Below are 25,441 nucleotides of genomic sequence, written 5' to 3'. Positions count from 1 at the left end.
AAGTGAAGTATTTTTCTAATCTACATTGGCGTTTTTGAATACCATTTCTCGAAGGTTTTTTCTACATCTTGACGACATCGTTTTTAAATGCCCTCATTTTCGTCTTCCTACACCACAATTTTCAGTTATGCACCTATTAATGTAAATCCCGCGGGGGAGGGGGTGGGGAGGGAGTTGGAATGCGGGCAAGAGGCGGGGATTTGATGCCTGAGACTGTTCCCCTGTCAGGCTTTTGATCGAGAAGCGACCCCGGGGACGGGACATTTAACTTTGACCGAAAGAAGTCTGCTATCAATTCAGATGCAGTTATCAAATCTGTCCCTCAAGGCTTTCTGGTAGTCACGCTTCCGTTGGGGAAAGGTATGAAGTTTTTGTTTTCATCGCCATAATCCGATACTTTAAACTGTGATATAAGCAAATATTATCTATTTTGAGAAAGTTTTTATCTATAAGTTCGGCTGGTCCTTCATACACCGGATCCGAAATATTATCAATGTCCATGAAGCAAAATAATAAAGCGAACATAACAATACCTAATTAGCAAGGCCTAATCGGAACAACAATTATTCTTTTGTCCTCCGCCATTTTAGTCCGGTATAGGAAAGTCTACCCTTAAGTTTCCATCTGATTGTAAATTGTTTTAATTCAAAGTTTCTTAAAAACTCTATAAGCTATAGAGGCGCTATCCTTTGGAACGCGGTCTCGACTCATTTTACGAGCCAGAGTACTGATTTTTATCGTAAAGTGAAGAAGGATTTGTATTTTATGGAATTTGATTTTAGCGCACAGTCGGTCCAGACGCTGCCTAGGCACTATCAAGATTTTAAATGCTTTTAAACATTTTATATTTTATGTCTTAATTGCTGTAGTCTATTTGTTTAGACGTTAATATGTGAACTTTTGAATATCTCTTAGCCTAGAAATGAATTAATATTCTCTTTTTTATCTTTTACCATAGTAGTTGTGACCTGTCAGTAATGTTATCCCTATTTTAATATAGCTTCATATTGTAATTATTTTCACACGACACCACAAGCTCTGAGCTTTAAACCCTATCGCGTTTAAATAAAGGATATGATGATGATGATGATGATGAACTCAGATTGAAATCAAATTCCACCATAAAAGCCGCGGGATTTACATTGATAGGTGCATCATTAGTCTCCCCTATTAAAACCGTTTTTGAAACATGCGCGTGGTTGGGCCTAAGCTAACATACGAACAAAATCACAATTACACCAGTGGATGAGAAGAAAGAATGACAAAAATACTACAGAAATTACTAATATTAAATCACGACTCATTTCTCTCATGTTTCTTTCATACAGTTAATGCTGTGCTTCTCCTCCCCGTCATCTCTGTATTTTTCCATGAATTCCTTGTGAAACTTGCTAATTCGGTCGTACATGGAAACTACTTTATCCTCAGAGGGCAGAATCGTAACTCTAGAGTAGTAAAAACAATACAATGATGGCAACAATGAATGCCTATGTGATCTTATCACATATAATTCCGAAATAGCAACTAACACAATAATAATTTCGCAAATGCTATTTTTCCTTTTCACAGTCTTAAAAATTGATCAGAGGAGCAGAATTAAATTATTTCAAATCTGAAAGATACAGCGTTTTCATGCCACTAAAGATCAATTTCTCATGCAAAGAGCTAGATGGAGATTAAATCACCTAAGTAACCTCGTTTCCAGGTTCTCTTTTTTCCCTTCCCCTGGAAGAAAAGAGAGCCTAGAAACGAGGTTGATCTCTCAGGTAGTTCGCACCCATTGATGAGGCAATTTAACAAGGTGCATTCTACTTATTCTACAGGAAGCTCCGCCCGACTTTATCATGTATTTTCCCGCTAAATCTCATCACAAAAAGAAGCAATAAAACTTAGCTGATCTCGCTTTTTTTTTTTCGGGTCACGTTTTTTCTAGCACAATTTGTGGTCAAAATTAAGAGCATTAATTGAAATGGAAAAACGCAGTCCATAACCAAATGTATAATCCTTGAACACGGTTCTAACAGCCAATTTCCGAGTTGCTGCATGCCTCAGTTTCAAAGCGAGTCCTGGTGCACAACCATTCAAATGGAAATGAGTGGCGTATTCTTATGCAAATCAAACTCATTTTTCTTTCAATAGTTGAGCACCAAGACTTGCTTCGAAACCGAGCAAAACAGCAACTCGGAAATCACCCATTGGAAGGGAGCAAAAGCAAAAATCATCGCCAGCATAAGCGATGCCATCATGAGTCAGCTGTCCTCATTCGCTATCGCCGCTCCCTTTGCATACAGGATTCAAATTCGATTTGAATACGCTACGTGTGGATGGAAATATTTTTGAATCCGGAAAGAAAAAGTTGCGGATTCAATAACATCCGGATACGTGTGGACGGGGCTTTAAATAGCTCGGTCTATGAAAAAGACGTGACAAATGCGCAGTGGAACCTCTCCTTTGGGACACCTCTATTCAGGGGACACCTTTAACTCCAACCCAACCCTCTACTCAGGGGACACCTGCTCTGGTCCCGAGGGTGTCCCTTGAATGGAGGTTCGTCTGTATTAACAAGTGAGATACTCCTTGTCATGGGCTCCTGTTTTTGTGTATTAGTTTCATTTTTTAGTGAAGAAACATCGCCGCAGATATAACGAGTGCGAATGATGCCCAGTAGCGGTTGCTTACTATCTCACTTAACGTGCAGTTCCCTTGTAAATCGACTATACCGACCTAAAATGATACGTTCCTTCTTTTTGTCCAAGATGAGTCCCAGGAATAGGGGTTACTCCAGTTGCTTCAAGCATTTGCCAACAGTAGAATTCATCCGGGTTACAATTGTTGCTCTGGAAAAATAAAACCGCAACATGATGTAATGCATATATATTTTTTTTGATCGGTAGTGACAATTGTAATTACAGCTCGAAGACACTGAAATTTCACGTTCTTAATTAAAGCAAAACTGCACAAAACTGTAAGAGATCAAATTTTCAGACAAAGATAAATGCACTTGGCAGGAATTTGTTGGCTGAATGAGATTAGAGCGAGCTTTAATCGAGTGTCGTAAAACCAAAACCAAAGTAATTACTTTGGCCAATCAGAAAGGACGGAGACAATCCAGTAAACCAATCAAAACTCGAAATAATTACACGTAGGCAACACAAAGCGCGGGAAAATGTGCACGCGCGGGCCACGATTAGTTTTGGTTACACTTCTGATTGGTTGAAAAAGTGGCGCGAGAACTTTTAACCAATCACTGCGTGAAGTGATGCAAAACCAAAGCAATTCGCTAATTACTTTCGACACTCAATTGAAAACTGCTCTTCAAAACGATGGTCTTACACCAATAAATCAAACTTTGTAAACCGAAGTACACCTACATTCAGCGGTCGTCCGCGGAAAAAAACGACTCATGTATTTAAGGCTACGAAAAAAGTCAACTTTATGGTTTCCTGTGAGGTACCCTGGGAACGAGCTTGCGTAAGACTGCTTCAGATGGAGTCAACTGATTTGCGACGAGCAGCCTTACAGCTTACCTTCGCCGCCTCAATAGCTTTTCGCGGAAGCTTGATGCTGGGAAATCCATACAATGCGCCGTTAATTTCTTTACATAAAACTCCTTCAAGAGAATTTAGCATGGATGTGGTAATCTTTGCCTTTCTTCCGTAAGAGTCTAAAATAGCCATTTTTTCCTGCGACAAAAAAGAAAAATGTGAAACCATTTTCCTCTTTACCTTTCCTTTTCGCCAAAAAGTGATAACAACCTTACCAATCCCACCAAGCGGGAATAACGGAATTACGCCTTCAATGCTGTACCGTATATTTTTAAGGCGTGCCACGAAAGTGAAAGGTACCTTTTTTTTCTTTACCCGTTCCTTGGTTAACTGAGGGCTGGTTAAAGTACCTTTGACCTTCGCTTTAGCGAAAACTTCTCAAATAATTCCTTAAAATTGCTGTTTCTGGGAAGTATAACTGAATTGCGTTTGATTGGGACTGCATTTTTATTCCACCATTGGTGCTACGCCGGAGGTCTGAAACCGTTCACAGTGCTTTGAAATAATGAAAATTCATTAATTTCACTAGCACCTTTGAACTAAGAATATGGGACGCCCGCTCTCGGCCAGTTAGCTTGATAGTGAGGCAGCGAGGACAACGACAAAGGACAATGGATGATGTGTAAATATTTTTTACATTCACTCCAACATGTTTCTATCGTTTTTGTCCTCACTGCCTCACTATCAAGATGAATATTTGATATTTCGAAAATGGCCTATTTGTGTTGGCCAATTCCAAGAATGATTTCTCGAGGAAAGGGAGTAACTACGATTCTTTTCGTTGCCTACGAACCTATTTTTGGGATAAAAAAACGAATTCAGTGCAGTCTACAGAAAAGGGAATTATCTGCTGGGAGATTAATCGCTGAACTGAAGGTTGTAAGCAGTGTGTGTGATTTCTGAACGAGTCTTAACTTTTCTCTCGAAAACGTGGCTGATAGATTATATTTGCGTTATTTTCTTCCGACAACGCATAACAAAAATTAAACGTGTTCAATTGCTTGTTATTTCTTTTTTTTTTAACGATATTTGAGGTCTGAGGTCACGTGTAAGTGTCACCAGCCTCAACACGAAACAGTAATCTCAATGTCAACTTTTCATCCAACCAACCTTCATCCAACGTTGTCTACACAGTTGTTTTGAGCCAGAAAGTTTTTCTGATGTTACAGTTTTGTTTGGTGTCTGGATTGTTTAGCACGACAACCCTAATTGCTAGCTTGCCACATATGGCAATTCAGCCAAAAAATGTGTTGCTTTTTTTTTAGTTTCTTTTTCCTGGGTCGGAAATCGGAAAAGTTGCGCAATAAATAGGGTCGTTCCTGTCCCCTGCCTTTGTTCCTAGAGCCTTCTTCGCGTAACTTTGGAAGGTTTCAGGAAGTAGTAGAAGGGCGTACATTTTACCCGGTAGACGCCGTACAATATTTAACTAGACGCTCCGTGAGCGTAAACTGGGTTGGTACGTGTTACACAAAAAGAGAGGGCACTGAGTGGCGCTGAAACTGGATTTTCCCAGCAGTAATGGGCCAATCCGGAAATAAAAATGAAAAAAGCCTAGGAATCCAATAGGTACTTCTGTAACTCCTACAATGAAAGCAGCAGGCCAGGGAATGCGGGAAATTTCTCATCATACCCACAGCTGCTCAGTCCGGAAACAAAACACTAATTATTTTTGAAATACCTTTTTGTTTGTAAATAATTGTTGCATAAATTAAATTTGATCAAGAACGTAAAAATTAATCTAAATGCGCAATAGATGAGCTCAAAGAAATAACGTTGGCTTCCCAACTTCATTTTACACTAGAATGACTAATACTTTCTGACGTGGAAAACTATGGCTAGCTATTAATCATTTGCAAAGAAAGAACACTTCAGATACAAAATGGTTAAAAACTCTTGTCAACTCGCATATCAATATCAACCCACATATGCAAATTAGTTACGTTCGAATATTACACAACACGATTCAAACACGATCAATCCTCTGAAAAATCTCACAAAAACCTTTCCCAGCCAATTTTTTTTTAAAAACAAACACCATATTTGATATTAGAGGGAAGAAAAAACGGGGCTGGACAATCTGCGAGCCAGCGAGTGTCGCATTTAAGTCTAAGCACCCATTTTAAATAGCGCTGATAAACAGTATTGCAGTCTAAGCAATCATTTGAAACGGTTAGCGTTTAATAACTGTGTGACTCGCACGGCTCGCCTGTTGACTCGCAGCCATGGCTTGCATGACTCACTAAACTCGCACGACTCGCTGGCTCTCACATCGTCCTCACTCGAAAAACCATTAGAGATACAGCTCACTTTGATATCCGACGGCCCGATGCAATTGTTCTCGAAGTCGATTATTCGTCGCTTTTAAGATTCCAGATATTCCTTTTTTATCGCTTGTGTTGTTATTCGAATTGACGTTCCAGCGTTTCTCGCTGGCCATCTTAAGATAGACAACAAAGGCCTTTGCTGTTAAAAAGCTTTAAAGCGCAATCATGATAACTATTCAACACGATCTCTTCCTCAAATGAAGAATTATCTTCATTGTCAGTTTGCTAGACTACTCTGTCCCAGGACTTGTGGTAGCAGATAAAAAGAAAAAAGTAAAAGTAGTTCCTGGACAGGATTTGAACCCGGAGTACTCATTTTGAAAGAACTTTTGTTATGTACTTAACCACTAAAGATCAGCTGACTGCTAAGTGTGCCGATTATTTACCAAAACTAATTAGTATATACATAAAATCATTGCTAAATAATGGTTAAGTGTATGGCTTGATTTCAAAATGGTTAGCTTTCTCTTGAAGTTTGGTAACCGATATTTTTCACTGTGGACGCTTGCTTCTTGGGAGTTAATACACGTTTACAGCGGCATTTGCAGAGGAAAAGATTATTGACATTTAAAAAAAATGACATCCTAGCAGTTAGTGATGTGGTAGTCAGTAGTTACGTAGATTAATCAAACATTCCCAGGTTCGAGTCCTGAGAGTCCAGACATTGGAGTTTGGCTTTTAAAAAAATGTTTATTTCCCATGATCCCTATCAAGCTTTCAGTGTCCAAAATGAACGATAATCCTTCAATTGGAAGAAATTGACAATTAAGAAGAATCCTTCAATTGAGGGAGAGACTTGGTTGAACTATTCTCGGTTTAGAAGTTGTTGTTTTGGAACTCGTCGAATCCTTTCGCAAAAATTGGCCATTTTGAAGCCAAAATACCCCCCTTTGCTGTCTATTTGTCGTCGTGTTGTGAAGAAACGAGCACGGTGATCCCTCCTTTAACTGGTTTAGGTAAGGCGTAATAGGTACACGGAAACATATTTTAAGGAGAAAAAAAGTTGGATAGTAGAATTTGATTTGATTTGCGTTGATTTGTTAATTTCAATTGACAATGTCCCAAATTAGTGCTCCAGCGCTAGAAGATTAGACACTTAAATAAAGTTCTTTCCTTTCCTTTTCCTTTGTTGTAGTATGTTAGGCCCGTTCAAAAGACGAACTTTACATGTGCCGAATCTAATGCAAAATCTATTGTTTTCGCTCATTTGCATTTGATTCGGCACTAGTAAGGTTCGACGTTTGAAACGGGCCTAAGTGATAAATACCGAGAACGGAGGTATTAAGCCATATATATACCGACGTTCGAGGTATTTATCTGGCTTATTTCATGGTTTTATTCCTGATAGATCTTTACAAAATGTAAAATACACCAATCTGTCTTAATATTGCAAAAGTTAAACTAAATTTTCTGCCGGTGTTGTTCCGCCCATACTACTATGATTAAATAATTAAGATCTTTTGTTCACGGGAACAAGTACTGGCTAATTTAGAGTCTCACACCTTCGCGTGAATGGAAATGACATAATTGTGTGCTGATTTTCAACAGGGTTTTGAAAAACAGAAATAAATTTCATGGCATAACAGCGTGACTTTCAGATGTTTTTGAGAAACAATAGACTTTGAATCATTTATGAAGACCTCAAGGGACTTAACTTTGTTTCCGTTTTTTGGTTGTTTTGATTCTTGGGGGAAGTCGAAAACACTGAACCCCAGTTCACGGACTACCCCGATGAACTACCCTAAAATAGACGAACTCAAGAAAAATACTATTTCGAATGAGTACTTTTGTAAGAGCTGAATTGATCATATTTTCGTCCGCACGGCCACATACTGCTAAATTCATGCAGTAATTGCATTGCGGTCTCCCTTTATTTACACGAAGCAATCGGCCATCACACAATTATCGAAAGCTAACCTTTTTAAAATGGGTGCTTAGACTAAAATTTTGTTGACCAACGCCGTTTAAAATCGGTGTTTAGGCTTGAAACTAATGGGCCCTTTGCAGGTTAGTGATCACATGGTACAAAAACCGCCATACTGGGACGCAATTTGCGCACTGGGACATCTTAAACGAAGCAAGATAATTTCAATTTTCTTTATTTTAGATGTCCCAGTGGGCAATTTGCGTCCCAGGATGGCGGTTTTTGTACCATGTGATCACTAACCTGCAAAGGGTCCATTGTCACACTGCTTACGACCAATAATACTCACTTGAAATAGTCGCTGTCTAAAAAAGAAAAGCAAAGAGATGAAGTAAAACAAAGTACGCTGGTGAAGGGCACCCGTTTGTGCTTTCCGTCGGCAGTTTTGCTCATTAAATATGGTGTTCTGTGGCCCTCTCGACGAAGACGGCAACGATAATTATTCAGTCAAATTAACTTGGCTAGTCGCTAATTTCGAACTGTTGCTCAGCCTATGCCTACTGATTAATCAACGACATTAGGGTGCGTTCGATTGACCGTATTCCGGAATAGGAATACATGGAATAGAGGTTAGAAATCCTTCGTTTTTACGAAGATTCACATTAAAATTGTCGAACACCTCCTCAAATGATATTTTAAACATATCTTTATTATCCTTGTTGCCTCAAAACAACAGACATGCCGTTTTGAATTACTCCACTGACGTATTCTTATTCCGGAATAGGGTCAATCGAACGCACCCTTAGTGTTCAAGTGAAACCTTACCTTCAAAAAAGTCCCGTAGGATTCGTCTCCAGGACGAGGCGGATTACACATAAAACTCACTGCAGCCTTCGGAGAACAAGATAACGTTAAAAGCTGAAGAAACTATCTTTTTGTCTCAATATCGTTCTTTTCACAGCAAAGTACAACAGAAATAGTTCTGTGGTGAAATGGGTTGCTTAACTAAAACCGGAAAGTTGAAGTTTGGGCTTTATATGGTGGCATAGACCACTTCCCTAAGCTATCATACACTGGAATTCATCACAGGTTCATTTTCTGAGATAGATGGGTGGAGCAACGTTTGAGGACATAGTGGCAACTTATTAACAAATTTCTTGATACAAAATATGTCGGTTTCTATACAATGCCGCAGCAATTGTTTTGGCCAATTACAACACGTGCAGAGAATTTAATTTATTGAATTTATCAGCTTCGTCCAAACACTACCAGAATACAATGGCATAACAGAAAATGAAAATATAAATAGATACATGGACAGGGATACCGCAACAGCTAAGGCCAATTACTGCGGACCCGGCAGAGAATACAATGAGCCAGTCATGACGATACAGGTAAAGTCGAAATTGTTTCGTTGTTTCCTCTTTTTTAGCTGGGAATGCGACGCCAATTTTTGCACGCAAATAAACACCGCCATAATTTGACGTAATATACATCTTAAAGGGGAATCTCTGTTAACATATTTTGCCTCATTTGCATAAGAGTATCTTTTTCTAATCAGTCAGCCAAGAATAGACGGAATGCATAAATGGCGGCCAAAAATGTATTCTTTTGTTTATGCGCTAATTAGACTGACTAGCCTCGCTCTCAAGAAACATTTCTTTTGTATTTTGTCCATGCAAACGAGGCTAGAAAGTCTAATTAGCACATAAACAAAAGAACATTTTTTTGGCTGCCATTTATGCATGCGGTCTATAACTAAAGTACTGAATATTGAAAATTTAAACCCGGTAAATCAGATAATCTCCGAGCAATGATTCTTTGAAAAATCAACATTTTATAAAGAATGCATGGGATGATTAACGCCTTTAACACCCAAGAATTTATCAGTTATTGTTAACTAACAACTGGCTGAACGATTTAACTAAGTTGAACAGGTTCTTTTACCTTTTGAAGTCAATTAGTGAATAGCATGATGACTTCTGCGAGCAAACTCGTATGTTAATTAATGCAACAAAATGAAAACAATGACGTGAGAAAATATTCCCTCATCCGCTGGTGCCTTTTGTTTTCCAGTTTAGAACATGTGACAAAAAAGGACTGAAGTAAAAAATAGAGTTTTTTTGCTCTCAAAGTGAGACACGTTTATGCTTGAACGCCCTGTTTATAACGAGGAAGACCGTAAAGGTTAAAATCTACTGAGTATTACAAGCGACAGCTGCAAGTACAGTAGAATCACCTTTGTTTTCAACGAAAGTGAATTAATCTAGTGTTAACGTCTTGTGAAAAACATATACAAGTGAATACCTGTCCAATCGTGTTAGGGCAGAGGTCAGGTGTCACAGCATTGTCAATCTGTTCTTTGACTTTTTCACTAAATCCAACCAACTCCAAGTAAGCGCCCCTCAAGCTACATCTGTTTAATAAAGAAAGATAAAAAATATATATATAACGTTTACAAAACCTTGAGAAAAATGATTGCCAATAGATTATCTCTTTACATTTAACCATTTTCCTACTTTGAATTCTTGGCGCTTTTCATTGAAATATAAGGTATTTGATACGCTTCAAGAGCAACAAATATTAAAATCAAAACCACAGGTTATCAACCAATTATGATATTATAATAATAATAATAATAATAATAATAATAATAATAATAATAATAATAATAATAATAATAATAATAATAATAATAAGTGACTTACAATAACATTTGACGATAAAAACTTGCAACAAAACGTTGCTTAATAACATTGTAAGATTTAAAAAAGTTAAAAACGATAAAAAGCTATAAAGAGCTAAAATCGACGACGTTTCCAAGTTAACATAACGTCATTATCAAGTCAAAAATGTATAAGAATAAGTTCTATAAATACTAAAACGAACAATAAGAGAAAATAATTAACGGGTTAAACAAAAAGTTTTGTAAGCAAGAAATTCGAACAAGACCTAAAACCTAAAGAAGCCAAGCCGTCAATTTTTAATCAGCAATGCGTTGTTTATCATTTTGTACGTGATCTGTGCGATGCAGATTATGTCGGCTATACAGCCCGACACCTTTTTCAACGTGTCGCTGAACACAAAAATTCGGCAATTGGCAAGCATTTTCATGAAGCGCATGGTAGGAGGGGTCGTTTGAATGAGAGTCATTTTAAGATTCTGAGAAAGTGCCAAGGCAAATTTGATTGTTTAGTGTTTGAAATGCTTTATATTAAGAAATTCAAACCTAATCTGAACGTGCAAACGGACTCCATACGTGCGAAACTTTTTGTTTAACCCGTAAATTATTTTCTCTTATTGTTCGTTTTAGTATTTATAGAACTTATTTTTATACATTTTTGACTTGATAATGACGTTATGTTAACGTGGAAACGTCGTCGATTTTAGCTCTTTATAGCTTTCTATCGTTTTTAACTTTTTTAAATCTTACAATGTTATTAAGCAACGTTTTGTCGCAAGTTTTTATCGTCAAATAATAATAATAATAATAATAATAATAATAATAATAATAATAATAATAATAATAATAATAATAATAACACGATGTACTAACTCGCCATAAAATCCCTTTGAAGCTGAATTTATTGACATTAATTGGAACTTGTTATACTCAGGTCCCAGGTCTTTAAGAACCTTCCTACAAGACTGGAACGTCATCTCGTCCTTAAACATTGTTTCTTGATAGACTTCATCGGCGAATAAAACCAGTTTTTCCTGGGCACAGAACTTGATAATGTCCCTGATGTTATCGTAAGTAAAGACCTGACCTGGAACACAACACGCAACAAGATAAATTTCTGCATCGACCCCTCTCGTGTCCAGTCCCGGCAGGAAAAAGAATGCGAGGTGCCAAAGCTTTTTCGAGGCTGTTCTTTCCTAATGGAAATTTGGATGGAAAATTCAAAATATATGTTGCCTATGTCCGTAGTGTCGCGAAGCTAGCGGTACAAAGAAGTCTAATAATTTCGGAGAGGGATCCTTTTGGATTGCAAGTAATTTTTCAAAAATTGATGGCCAATGAAGATTCAGTAACTGAAGGTCCCTGTGCTATTTGTTGCCATCATTGTTCACAAGTTTGACCAGAATTTCAAAAGCATCACCAACAATTGCTGGTCAACAAAAAATGAAAATAAAATAAAAGAATAAAAGCAAGAGATTGCAACTTTGAACATGCCCATCAATTGAGCACACAACCAAAACCCCTTTCCAGTATGTAGCATATCACGTGATACCTGTGGGATTTCCCGGATTAATAAGCACCAGTCCCCTTGGTTTACAGTGTGGCCTGGCTTCATTTAGCGCTCTCTTCAGTTCGGAGATACTCAAGGTCCAGTCGTTATCCTCGTCCAGATAGTAAGGAATCTGGGAGACATTTTAACAACTCAGTCAAATACCTTTTTTTGGTGCAAAGTTATAAATCCTTATACGGATAGATATATTTTTTAACAATGCAGTTTTGTTTGATGATAAGGCTCTGAGATTTAGTCAATCTGCCATTTTTTCCATTTTAAAACACTTTACCGCGGAAGTTTGTTTTTGTTGTTTAATGAAAAGATATCGAAATTCAAAAAATACATATCTTACGAATCTCGTTTCAGGGCTTCTTGGCATTTACCAATTCAATTTAAGGCTCTCGTGGTTCGCCCTCGGGGCGATAAATCACAGTATGGACCTCGATCACGGTTACCAAGAGCTAAATATTATTTATTTGATGATTTTCCTAAAGCAGGCGATACTGAAATAAACTAGGACACTACAGGTCGCCTGCAATGATGCATTTACGGAGCCTCGAATTGTCTGAGTCGGAATACACAAGCTGAATAACTAAAGGCAAAAAATGTTTACCGCAACGGCTACCACTGTGGAAAGCCATTTCGTTCCTCTTCGGCTGCTATTTATTGGTTACTAAGAATAGTGCGAATATTCTCATTTTAACAAACGTTAAATATTAAATGGACAAAGTTGTCTTACATATCTGTTAAATTAGAGTTTGATCTCTTAATACCTGATATAGATCAAATTCTAAGGCCCTGGATATGTAGGGACGAAAGCAAGGCATAGGAATCATAACTCCTGATTTAGTTTTATCTTCCACAGAAGAGGCTCCAAAAACACTGAGACCAATCTGAAAGAACGAAGATGACATAGTAGGCTTTCGTGACGGTGCGACTGGAAACTGAAAAAGAATACTATACAGTGTCGAAAGGTACAAGCGATCCTCGCACTTAACTGCATGAACAGTTTTTAATAAGCAATGTTCTATTATAGAAACCTGAAAAATTCAGCTGGCTTCAACGGGATTCGATGCTGGTGCATCGCAGAGGATCACTTCTTCCTTTTGTCCATAAACCCAACCGGCGGCACTTCAGTTGTATACAACTATACAGTGTTTACTACGAAATATAGCGGTAAGTTGCCTGTCAGAAAAATTTTGGTTTTATCAACGGAGTTGATAATGTAAATTGGCCACCGTACAGAGATTCTAACGGTGGCCAATTTACATTATCAACTCCGTTAATAAAACCAAATTTTTGTATACTACTTCCCCACCGACGCAGCACCACAGTTTCTTTAGAAACTACCCCCTTCATTCATTTGCCTGTCAGAAATCTAACTATGGCATGGAAATTAGAAGACCTTCCTGAATTTTCAGGTCATCACGTTGTGATCCTTGGACTAGGCACTTTACTCTCTCATTGCCTCTCTTCAACCAGGGGTGTGAAATGTATTGAGAATTTGCTGCATTCTGGGTGGGTACCCTTGCGATGGAAGAGCATCCCCATCCAGGGGGAGTAGAATTAAAAAATCGAATGTGGTTCAGCGTTGTCTGTACTCCTATAGACAACGCGATATTCTTCATCGCAGAGGTCAAAACGTTGTGCGCCTCGTGAGTCCACAACAAATTCGATTTGTTTTTTCCCACAACATTCAATGCTAAAGAAAATGTTTATTTCATGGAGTTACCAAGATCATGACACAAAGAAAGTAGAGCAAGCGTTGTCTATAACGTTTTGGCAATCTGATTGGTTTATTTTCGAAAATGAGCGTTCCTGAATGGCTATTGCAATGATTTTGCGGTGTTTCCTTTGTTTTAAAATTATTTGCCCAAGATTACCATTTTCATGAGGCCTCAGTTTAATGAAATTATTTGACTTTCTTGTTTGTCTTGTTTGAGATTCTTATCATTTCAGTCCATTTTCACGTCAGATTTGTTTCTGACGTCCTCTTTAAGTGACGACGGTCTTAATAGTTGCAGTTCTGAATTTTCTCGTGTTCTGATAAATACGCGTTTGCAGGAATCAGTCCGGAGTTTGTTGAGATCATGCAGTTAAAGTCATTAAAATATGGAAGTGAGATATGACGAACTTGCTCCCAAACATCACCTCGTGGTGAAATCTTTAGTCCGTTCTGATTCACGGTCATAAGGAGCAAGCTCCCCGAAGGTCTTCCATGCATGGACCTTTCACTAGCGCACCGAAAAATACTAAGCCCTATTAAAATGGTCTTTGACGACATCTATATAATCAAGTCGCCTCACTTTGCTCGTGTTGCCGCAGTTACGTGTCAGCTACGCGACAGCCGCTTGACAGTTCATGACTTATGGTTTTGTTAGCCAGACGTATTTCCGGCGGTCGTTTCTCTCCCCCGAATAAATAGCGTCTGCGAAACCGAGCTGCAAAACGATTTCTGTGACGTAACTGCTTTTGTTTTTTCTTTTGGAAAATCACAGTTGCATGAGAGAACAGAGAGTCGGGTGATCTCCGCGTAATTCGTGTTATCGTTGTCACTAGTGAACCTTCGAAACGATCAGCTATGAGTAAATAATGGCAAAGAATTAAAATTCCCTGCGGTGGCGAATGTTCCATTCTTTGACGGACAAAATGTTTGGATGCAAAGGAAAAGGTAAATGTATTTGGTAAGAGTGTTTTGAACATCTCCTCTTCGATACTTCGAGCCGATTTGTGTGGGCTAACTACCGCTCGAAATGCTATTATCGACCGCTGCGATACAAGAAATACGTACGTAAAGTGGACGAGCTTGAGGACTAAATGAAAAGACAGTTTTACGGTGACATTATTCTTCGAGTTAAGAGATCGGCTTAAGATTAAAGCAGCGCACTGGAGGCGAAGAAATGTCTGAGTTTTGGTGACGCTTGCTCGAATGTTTCGCCGTAGTAAAAATATCCAGGAAAGCAACCAGTAAAATCGGCCCCAGCGCCGTTTAAGCCCCGGAGTATGCATAAGCTGGATTGCGTTGGGGATTCTTAGCCCTTCACCGATCCTAGCGCTTGTTTTTGCACCACCGAGACCAGTTTCCGTGAGAGCTTAATGTATAAATGTTGACATCAACACCGCTTCCTAATTTAAGCGCAAACTCAAGGCGCTAACTTGAAGGCATTGTCTCTTCTAGAGTCAGAGAAAAGGTGACCAAAGGACATCTTACTGTAGAATATCCTACTAAAACATTCCAAAAAGAATTGGTAATGGGTAAATCACAATCACAATATTTTTCCCAGAAGAGCACCGCAACGTCCAAAACACCACAGGCAAGGACTTTCCAAATCGTGTAGGTAAATTGACAAAACATTGCGTTTCCAACATACTTGATCGAATCCTCCTGGTGGCTAGTTAACTTTTAGATACCGTAAATCTCACAGTCTTTTTTAATATCCTCCATATTGCCTGCCATCAATCTAACTTGTGTTTACGTGGACAACGCAAAAGTACTTTGCGTGTTCCCTGCGCGTTGGTTCTGGAGATTTATGAGCCTAATTCTGATTGGCTAAGAATTCAGAAATCGTTTTGCAGCTCGGTTTTGTAGACGCTATTTTTCGGGGGAGAGAAACGACCGCCGGAAATACGTCTGCGTTCGCAGGCTGTTTTTGTTTGCTTGATTGCTCAGTCAGATTGGCTTCCTGTTTCTTAAGTATTCTAACACATTAATAAATGACAACAAGTAGCGTTTTGCATTTCTCTCCCACTTCCCGCACTTTTTTCTTCCGCCTCCCGTACCCCACCCACCTCTATTCTCCCGGGCTCCCGCCCCCCACAATATAGCTGGGGGGCCTTCGGGTCTCACGACCATCTCGCCTTTCGCCGTGACTCACACGTTTGTGCTTGAAAAACTATTTGGAACTTTTGGCAACCAGACCGCACAGGCTAGGACAAGATTATTTCTTAAAACACAATTTAATCAGCGAGTTTTTGCCATCAACGTACGCTGTGCTAAGTTTATCTCCTTGGAACGTTGGATTGGTCTTGACACCTACTGGATCTGGAACTACGCTTATCGGACATGAACTCATAGTGGGATTGACTTTGTTTATAAAACATTTTGTAAACCCTAGGATTGACCACAAAAACCAATTGTAAAAACCTTTTGGAAAAATAAATAAGTGGTCGATAGACCACGTATAAAAAGCAAACACCGTTTCTTTCCCTTCCTCACCAGTTTCCATCCGTGGCTCAAAACCGTTCCGTGCTTAAGATTCCTAATATTGAGCTATCAAGCCAATAGTGAGCTGGTCACTTTGTGAATAAACCCCCACAGTTAAAGGCGAATGTGTAGAAGGAACAAAACCGTGTACCCTTATTCCATGTGTTCCTCCACTTGTCAAGATGATGTCCTCCAGGTTAGCTGCATAACCATCTCTTCTGGAAATGAACTTGGCAACGTCTTCGCGAATAATTCTCATCCCTGGGATCATCGTGTAGGAACCTTTTCAGAAACAAACAGGAATCAAAGAGATGAAAAAGACTCTGGAAAGGCCTTAAGTACACTTACGTACACAATAAGTACACAATATTTATTTAACTATTAATATATTGGATAAATCCAAACAAGTCTTTCAGTAAAATGAACTGTTCCTCATCCTCTAACTTTCTTACAGTGACATAAATTAACCAGCTCTTTCGCATTGTTTCTACCCTGCTTAAAACAAAAGGCTCTGAAGAGCACCTACAGTGGTCATCTCACATGATTGAGGTGATCTTCTTACGAGACCGAGATGTTGATGGATTCACTACCTCATTGCTTCAATCTTTCATTGATTCCTTTGCTATGTGAACTGAGACATTGTGCGTTGATTAACCCTTCCTTGTACTTGTACATATTCGTTGCCGTGAAATTGACATATTCAATTGCCACAACCTGTTCCCGTCTGACCTTGTAGCTCAGTCGGTAAAGCAGCGGTGATCTAACCCGAAGGTCGTGGGTTCAATTCCCAGCCTAGTTAGAGTTTTTCTCTGTCCTTGTGTGGGCCCAATTCCATTAGTAGGGCAAACGATCACATGGATTACATGGTTAGAAAACTAGCACTTCACATTACCCTACAATAGCTAATTTCGTGTGAAGTACAATACTTTGTTGTTCATAACTCTACGGAGAGATATGGAGTTGTTAAGTTTTGGGTCATGAGCTTCTGGCTAAAATCCAATCTTGTATAAAGATACTCACTAATGGCAAATCCTGGCGTCGCTTTAAGGATCCTTCGAGCTCTTTCTTTGACATCTTGTGGGTAACTTGGGTCATCAAGAAAATGTGGACAGAGGAGGCATGAAAGAAACTGTCAAGAAATCTGAATAAGAGGGTGGGTCTTCTTGATCAAAAGAGGCGTCGAATGCTACTGTGCCTGAGGGTGTGACACAAGGTGAATGTAGTACATTGACCCAAGGGAAAGATTAGCAATGCGTTGTTCCTAATTCAAGGAGGTAACAAAATTAATGATATCACGCGTACTAGAGAGAAAAAAAATCTCATATGCTGTTCCACTGCTAACCACTTTGTCTCAGCATAGCTCAAAGCATTTAGTGAGGTTTGTAGTCATTGTTGCACTTTTTTTTTTTCGTTTCCTCAGAAACGAAACGTATCTATTTTGACTTCAGGGTGAAGTATTTACATAGTGAGGTAGAGTGGCCAATCAAACCAGGCGTAGTCAATCGATAGAAATCGATATCAATCGCCGATTGCTATCGATTGATATCGGAAATCGATCACAATCGAACTCACAGAAAAAAAAATCGATAACAACTGATAATAATCCATAATAATCGATAATTATCGATAACAGTCGATAATCCAAAAGAGTGTTTATTTCAAACATATTACTGATGAAGACTGGCGTTGCTATCTAGTCAACGAATATACGGGAAAGGCGTTTAAGGTTAAGCATTTTTACTATCGATTTCATCATCTAGTCAAGTCGGAGTGTTCATCCCACTTGGTTTTCTGGCGTTTTAAAATATTTTTACATGTCCACCCATTCCATCGGCCAACTCAACGTGATCTATGCATGGACATTGGAGCCCTCCAGATTACTGTCATCTTTCAGCATAAGGTACCATACTTGGTTCGGCAGAAGCTGTTATTTCACTGTGCATGATAAGCAAACGTAATTAACACAATGTTGTTAAGTGTTCCCTATTTTTTTTTTATCTTGAAAAATAAATAACCATTGAAATCACTAATAAAACCCATGGTAAAACATACCAAGTAATTTGTCCGTGGTATTCGTCTATTAGCTTGGAAAACAAGCGGGAAAACTGGATCGGAACTCGTCCAACAATCCTTCCACCAGACAGTGCTTGTACAGCAAATCTGTCGTAGCTGTTGCCTTCCTCCCTCTTCATTTCAAGGACATTCCCACATGTTCACAGGAGTTGGGTTTTGACAAACATGCTGACCTTTCAGTACAGATCGGAAGCAAATTATTCCTTTTGCAGACATTTTATGACGGTAGTATTTGCCAAACTCGAATTTTTTTTTTTTTGTTCCTGGGTTGTCGGTGTCTTTGAACAGGCAAGTGAAGATTTTTTTTTAAACGTTTGGTACTCCTGGAATACTGGGAGTAGCGCCTTCGTGGCGTTGTCTTTCATATGCCCACCAGGCTACAACGATCAGGCTAGTGAACTGGAGTAGAGAAATACAGGAGATATTTAAAACGAAAACGGTTTGTATTTAATTCACATTTCAATATGCCTTCAAACAGGCTGCAATGGCTTACAGGGGGACGTACACTACAGAAACAAACATCTTCACGCCTGGCTAAAATGTACGTAAAATGAACTTCCCTGGAAATTGTCACAATAATTGCCGATACAAATGATAGAATCTGGTTTTTGGACAACAATTAGCGATTAACCGTTCTTCTCTCTTTGGTGGTGGTTTTGAAACCACAAATTCACCTAAAAATCGAGGAAGATCAAGCCTGGGATAAAAACACATCAGAACGAATTCCAAGCTGGTTGGTAAAGCAAAAATGTTGGGGAAAGAGGCACGTACCTGCTTGACGTCCATCTTAAAAATGAAGTTACTAAATCCATAGCCTTTTTCTCTAGGTGCCCATCGCACTCCATGAAAAGTTTGTCAAGGCCAACAAGTTGCCAGCGCTCAAAGGAGGTGGTGGCTCTTTTCTTTTTGGATGGTGGATCTTCACCATTTTTCTCATGCTCTGGTCCTAGATTATACCGAAAAAGCAGGTGATTAGGGTTTCAATTATTTCAATATCGACTATAACTGAAACCTACACAGACCGACCAGCAAAAAAAATACTTACGCTTGTTGCCAAGCATCAGCAATTCTTTTTGTTTTTGCTGAGGATTGGACAAAAACTTGAGCATTTGCTCCCAAAGCCTTTTTCCATGGCCACGTGGTAGTGTTTCCGGCACATTTCTAATCAAGTCTGAGAAGGTGGATTGCGCTCTGTCAAGCACTTTGCTGGTGAACAATACTTGACCGACGTTGTTGGTCTCTTAACTTTGGCCGCAATCTCTTTGGGAACTACAATTTGTGCTTGGGGTTCCTCTGGTTGATCGCAGGTTTTGGTTATCTTTTCTGGAATTAGACTCCTCGTTATCCTTTTCTGTAGGCAGAAGTTCTTCAATGTCAACACGGATCGTGTTATCCGCTGCAAGTTTTCTTAACAGGTCTAAAATCTCTTGCATATGTTCGCCTACAAAACTAACTTTGATTGAGACAGACATAATAGGACTGAAGAAAATCTTTTTATCTATTGCTCGTGCAGGATCTTGCTTTTATCTAAGCCACCTATTAAGGGCATCCAAAACGTGATGAGTAGGACAACAGGCTTAAGTCCCGTGACTTTTTATCGCCTCGGTAATCGAATTTAGTATACACGCAGAAGTACCCAGTGATCACGAAATTCTTCAGGTAAATAGTTTGAAATCTTCACCTAAACCAAAGATCAAGATATGCCATGTAACGATGATCGCTATTATGAAAATCACTACCATACAGTCTTGTATCACTATTCCCTTGTTTTATGACGACGAAAACACAGGAAATTGCTTCTTCTTCTGCATGCATGTATTGTTCCAGGTCGATGTTTATGGCGACAAAGTGATTATAGCTGTGCTACTGGATATATTTTTATTTCTTGCTTACTCTGTGATTTATCCTTATGTTTCTTTCTAAATGCGAAATCATAAAAACATTGATTTTGTTGTTTATTCTGCTTCATCTTTATAGCGTTGCTATAACGAGACTAGCCGAGGGTTGCACACTGCTACTTAAACTTTGGTCACAACTTCTTCTTCTTCCTGTATTATGAACTGAGCTGAAGCTGAAGATCGATAAAAAGACCAATCGTTCCTGTTATTGTTTTTCTTCCTTATCCTATAGTATTTTGTTGATACATGTAATTGTAAACCTATTGCATGCTATGATGATTGAATGAGTCAATAAAACCATACAGACAACATTGTGTCGATGATTAACTTGTAAAACGACAACAATCTTTTCCGATAACAATCGATAATAATCGATAACATTCGATAAATCAATTGGTATCGGAAATCGATATCCATCTTCGATAGATATCGATTATCGGTCTATCGATTGACTACGCCTGGAATCAAAACAGAGTTTGTAATTGAAAATCTAAACATCTACGTACAAACAAATCATAATGCTGGCAAACACATGTAGTTTCACATGTAATACAAGTAAAGGAAGAGTCACTGAAAACGCAGCGGCGTTTGAAGGTTAAAGGGGTAATTTTGTAGCCTTTATGCCTCGATGTATTGTGCAAATAAACAAGTATCTCTTCTTCTCTTTCATGGTCGGTTAATATATTTCTCGAGAGTTTCAACAGACGAAGCGAAATAAATATGACAAACCGAGGGACCAACACTACAGTATTTCATCTGTTCTCCTTCCCTTATCATTCCGGAAACGAAACACTATTTCTTTTTTTGAAATAGTTTCTTGTTGTGTCTATGGTAGATTAAAGCGTATTAGATGTTACGCCCTTTTCATAATTTTTTAAAATATGTGCAACATGAAAATGGATGTCACCTTTCCACAAGGGGAGAAAGTTATGCTCAATTTAATGCTTCCTTATAAGTTGTGGAACCAATAGATACATAATGCACAACGCTATTTTCTGGATGGCCTCCAGTTTGACAAATAAATTGTAAGACTTAGGTGTTTCTTGCCACACCTGAGCAACATGCTCACCCAAAATGCAGTTATTAAAATAAAAGATGTCAAAATACTTACTTAGATAAAATTGCTTAAAAAAGCCACAAGGTAATTTTTAACACATCTTTTCATGATTAAATAAATAAAAAAAGATTTAGGACAGAGGTCATTCATTTAAAACATCTTGAATGTGAGTGTACTGTAATAAGGTGTTTCTTATACAGCTGTATGGACAAACATTAAGAAATTAAAAGGACAAAAAGACTTCTTAATGTTGATTTTATCTTTGCTTGTGGTCTCCTCGGCTGGACTCAACAGGTTAAATTGCCAGCATTTGCTCATTTCTTTTCCTCTTCTCTTAAGATCTGGTCAACAAACCAAAATCTTGTTTCTATGTTTTTGAGGGCAAATTTGAAACAAGATTGGACTAGAAGCCACTCGGGATGAATGTAGCTTGCAGTCAATTTCTATTTTTGCAAATTATTAATTCTTGAATTTGGTTGTGTGCATCTCCTAGGCTGGAGTTGCCTGCAATTGCATGTGGTTCTACAGCTGTAAGTAGCTTCAATTTTGAGTAGGATGAACTTTGCTCTGTTGCTCGCTGTCATGCAAAATATCTTATTACCTTTTGAATAGCACAATACTTTTTTTTTGTATTAAGCCACTTTTCGAACAGTTTTTTAGCCAGTGATACTGTGGGAAGTGTGATAATAGTGGAGGAATTAAAAAGTAAGTTTTAAATAGGAACATGGTTATTTGCATTTTTGATAGGACTCAAGTTTGTCAACATTTGCAAATTCTCTTTTCCTGCTTCCTCATTTAAGATCTTGTCAAAAAACCAAGTACTTGTTTCTATCTATTTGAGGGCAGACATTTAAAAAAGAGTGGAGGAGAAAAATTAATGTAGCTTGCAGTCAACCTCTATTTTTGCAAATTAAATTCTTGAATTGGTTGTTCCAGTCCCTCTGACATAACTGCAAATAAAACTGTTTACCGCAGTCTTTGACATTAACGCTTGCCTGATTGCCCGGAGCAAGCAAAATACATCCGTCGGCAAGTAAAATAACTCTAAGACTTGCCCAATTGGGCAATCAGAATTGTTGTTTGACTAAGATTTTGTGGAACGATTTGATTTGCAAATAAGAAAGTGACTATAGTAATATGACGTAGTCACTGCAAACACGATAAAAAATAAACAATGTTACATCTCTTTGCAATTCTGTTAGAAATATACTGGACAGGTACAAACCTCAAAATGGATTGGAAAGCAAAAGGAATGCTTGTTACAATATAACCCAGTTTAATTCGCACAGCCAACTGCGCTAAGATTCACGCGCACTAAAAAAATTCTACCTTTTGTCATGCAACTTAAGCAGCTTGGAATAAATACGATTGGATAAATGGCATTTAATTCCAAACCAGCCTAATCTCAGAGAGATATTCAAGGAATCCCCTTGATCTCATATAGAAAAGAAAAATTGCTTAAAGATAATTATGCTTGTCAAAGCAAAACTGTGAAGGCTACTAGAACACCATGGATACACAGCAGGAGTCACATTGGTCTGTCAAACCCATTTGACACACATGTTACACAAAATTGGCACTTTACAAGCCTCCTTTGAGTTTAAATGGGCAACAGGCCTTTAGAAGGTGGACAACCGAAAAAAAAAACCATGGGCAACCAGAAAAACAAAACTGGTTGCCCAAAGAGTAAATTAGTAGGAAAGTAAGTGTCGAACAGTGTACTGACCACTGCTTTACCCCATTGACACTAAACATGGTCCCGAGAATCTCAATGCAACGGCAACAGCAAAGGCGGTCATTGGTCAACATTTGCGGGTAACAGTGCACTCTTACTCTCTGACGTCACATATTTTGCACTGTTGCCCGCTCAGAGACTTTTGGTGGGAAAGAGTTTTAGTGTTAGATGTCATGTGACCCCAAAGTAACCAATGAGAGCGTGCGCTGTTCAGGGAAAAAATTCAGCTATATAACACATCTGTTATGATGCATGAACGTGTAACATAATATGCCATGTTATAATGATACCACCAGCAAAAAAATTATAATACATGTAATACAGTACTTATTATCTACCTGTCTTAAAGATGTAATGGGTTGCTGTCCAAATGCATGAGGGTCTCCAAATAGTTTTATGACTTCATTGAAAGGTTTCTTTTCACCCTAACAAAATATAACATCAAGATTAATTTAAAGTTCTCCACAAAAAGAAAATGTTTATAAAGTCAACTGAAAAGAGGTAAAATTATTGAGTGGTCACAAGGCCAATTTTTGACAAATTATAGTTTTAAAAAATGCTGTGGAGCAGATTTAGAGTCCACCTTAAAAATGACAGATTTAAGGTGGCTCTAAACCAACTGCATAGAATTTTTTAAACCTTTGCAGTAAGTTCCATCTTGGCCAGCTGATTACTTTCAAGCAATAACAAATGAAGGTCAAAAGTTCGTTTTTGAGATTTATTTCATGGAGTTACCAAGATCATGACACAAAGAAAGTAGAGCAAGCGTTGTCTATAACGTTTTGGCAATCTGATTGGTTTATTTTCGAAAATGAGCGTTCCTGAATGGCTATTGCAATGATTTTGCGGTGTTTCCTTTGTTTTAAAATTATTTGCCCAAGATTACCATTTTCATGAGGCCTCAGTTTAATGAAATTATTTGACTTTCTTGTTTGTCTTGTTTGAGATTCTTATCATTTCAGTCCATTTTCACGTCAGATTTGTTTCTGACGTCCTCTTTAAGTGACGACGGTCTTAATAGTTGCAGTTCTGAATTTTCTCGTGTTCTGATAAATACGCGTTTGCAGGAATCAGTCCGGAGTTTGTTGAGATCATGCAGTTAAAGTCATTAAAATATGGAAGTGAGATATGACGAACTTGCTCCCAAACATCACCTCGTGGTGAAATCTTTAGTCCGTTCTGATTCACGGTCATAAGGAGCAAGCTCCCCGAAGGTCTTCCATGCATGGACCTTTCACTAGCGCACCGAAAAATACTAAGCCCTATTAAAATGGTCTTTGACGACATCTATATAATCAAGTCGCCTCACTTTGCTCGTGTTGCCGCAGTTACGTGTCAGCTACGCGACAGCCGCTTGACAGTTCATGACTTATGGTTTTGTTAGCCAGACGTATTTCCGGCGGTCGTTTCTCTCCCCCGAATAAATAGCGTCTGCGAAACCGAGCTGCAAAACGATTTCTGTGACGTAACTGCTTTTGTTTTTTCTTTTGGAAAATCACAGTTGCATGAGAGAACAGAGAGTCGGGTGATCTCCGCGTAATTCGTGTTATCGTTGTCACTAGTGAACCTTCGAAACGATCAGCTATGAGTAAATAATGGCAAAGAATTAAAATTCCCTGCGGTGGCGAATGTTCCATTCTTTGACGGACAAAATGTTTGGATGCAAAGGAAAAGGTAAATGTATTTGGTAAGAGTGTTTTGAACATCTCCTCTTCGATACTTCGAGCCGATTTGTGTGGGCTAACTACCGCTCGAAATGCTATTATCGACCGCTGCGATACAAGAAATACGTACGTAAAGTGGACGAGCTTGAGGACTAAATGAAAAGACAGTTTTACGGTGACATTATTCTTCGAGTTAAGAGATCGGCTTAAGATTAAAGCAGCGCACTGGAGGCGAAGAAATGTCTGAGTTTTGGTGACGCTTGCTCGAATGTTTCGCCGTAGTAAAAATATCCAGGAAAGCAACCAGTAAAATCGGCCCCAGCGCCGTTTAAGCCCCGGAGTATGCATAAGCTGGATTGCGTTGGGGATTCTTAGCCCTTCACCGATCCTAGCGCTTGTTTTTGCACCACCGAGACCAGTTTCCGTGAGAGCTTAATGTATAAATGTTGACATCAACACCGCTTCCTAATTTAAGCGCAAACTCAAGGCGCTAACTTGAAGGCATTGTCTCTTCTAGAGTCAGAGAAAAGGTGACCAAAGGACATCTTACTGTAGAATATCCTACTAAAACATTCCAAAAAGAATTGGTAATGGGTAAATCACAATCACAATATTTTTCCCAGAAGAGCACCGCAACGTCCAAAACACCACAGGCAAGGACTTTCCAAATCGTGTAGGTAAATTGACAAAACATTGCGTTTCCAACATACTTGATCGAATCCTCCTGGTGGCTAGTTAACTTTTAGATACCGTAAATCTCACAGTCTTTTTTAATATCCTCCATATTGCCTGCCATCAATCTAACTTGTGTTTACGTGGACAACGCAAAAGTACTTTGCGTG

At 38.6% G+C, this 25,441-nt stretch overlaps 1 protein-coding gene across 1 annotated transcript in view; it reads right to left on the bottom strand.

Annotated features, from left to right (window-relative positions):
- LOC137977053 (alanine aminotransferase 2-like) overlaps nucleotides 1-25,441 on the bottom strand; it is a 36,664-nt gene that overhangs the window by 1,160 nt on the left and 10,063 nt on the right. Inside the window, exons 5-15 of the mRNA XM_068824350.1 lie at nucleotides 23,274-23,360; nucleotides 17,193-17,301; nucleotides 16,324-16,454; nucleotides 12,742-12,861; nucleotides 11,969-12,098; nucleotides 11,290-11,503; nucleotides 10,041-10,149; nucleotides 8,559-8,624; nucleotides 3,528-3,683; nucleotides 2,725-2,837; nucleotides 1-1,445 (exon numbers count right to left, since the gene is read on the bottom strand). The exon at nucleotides 1-1,445 is cut by the window's left edge and continues 1,160 nt beyond it. Of these exons, the coding sequence (XP_068680451.1) occupies nucleotides 1,310-1,445; nucleotides 2,725-2,837; nucleotides 3,528-3,683; nucleotides 8,559-8,624; nucleotides 10,041-10,149; nucleotides 11,290-11,503; nucleotides 11,969-12,098; nucleotides 12,742-12,861; nucleotides 16,324-16,454; nucleotides 17,193-17,301; nucleotides 23,274-23,360 (1,371 nt within the window). The 3' untranslated portion in view covers nucleotides 1-1,309. The remainder of the gene's footprint in view (nucleotides 1,446-2,724; nucleotides 2,838-3,527; nucleotides 3,684-8,558; nucleotides 8,625-10,040; nucleotides 10,150-11,289; nucleotides 11,504-11,968; nucleotides 12,099-12,741; nucleotides 12,862-16,323; nucleotides 16,455-17,192; nucleotides 17,302-23,273; nucleotides 23,361-25,441) is intronic.

The sequence above is a fragment of the Montipora foliosa genome, chromosome 1, assembly GCF_036669935.1.
Source record: "Montipora foliosa isolate CH-2021 chromosome 1, ASM3666993v2, whole genome shotgun sequence".
In the NCBI taxonomy this organism is placed as follows: domain Eukaryota; kingdom Metazoa; phylum Cnidaria; class Anthozoa; order Scleractinia; family Acroporidae; genus Montipora; species Montipora foliosa.
The sequence above is the reverse complement of the archived record's forward strand: the minus strand, read 5'-3'. Positions and strand labels throughout refer to the sequence as shown.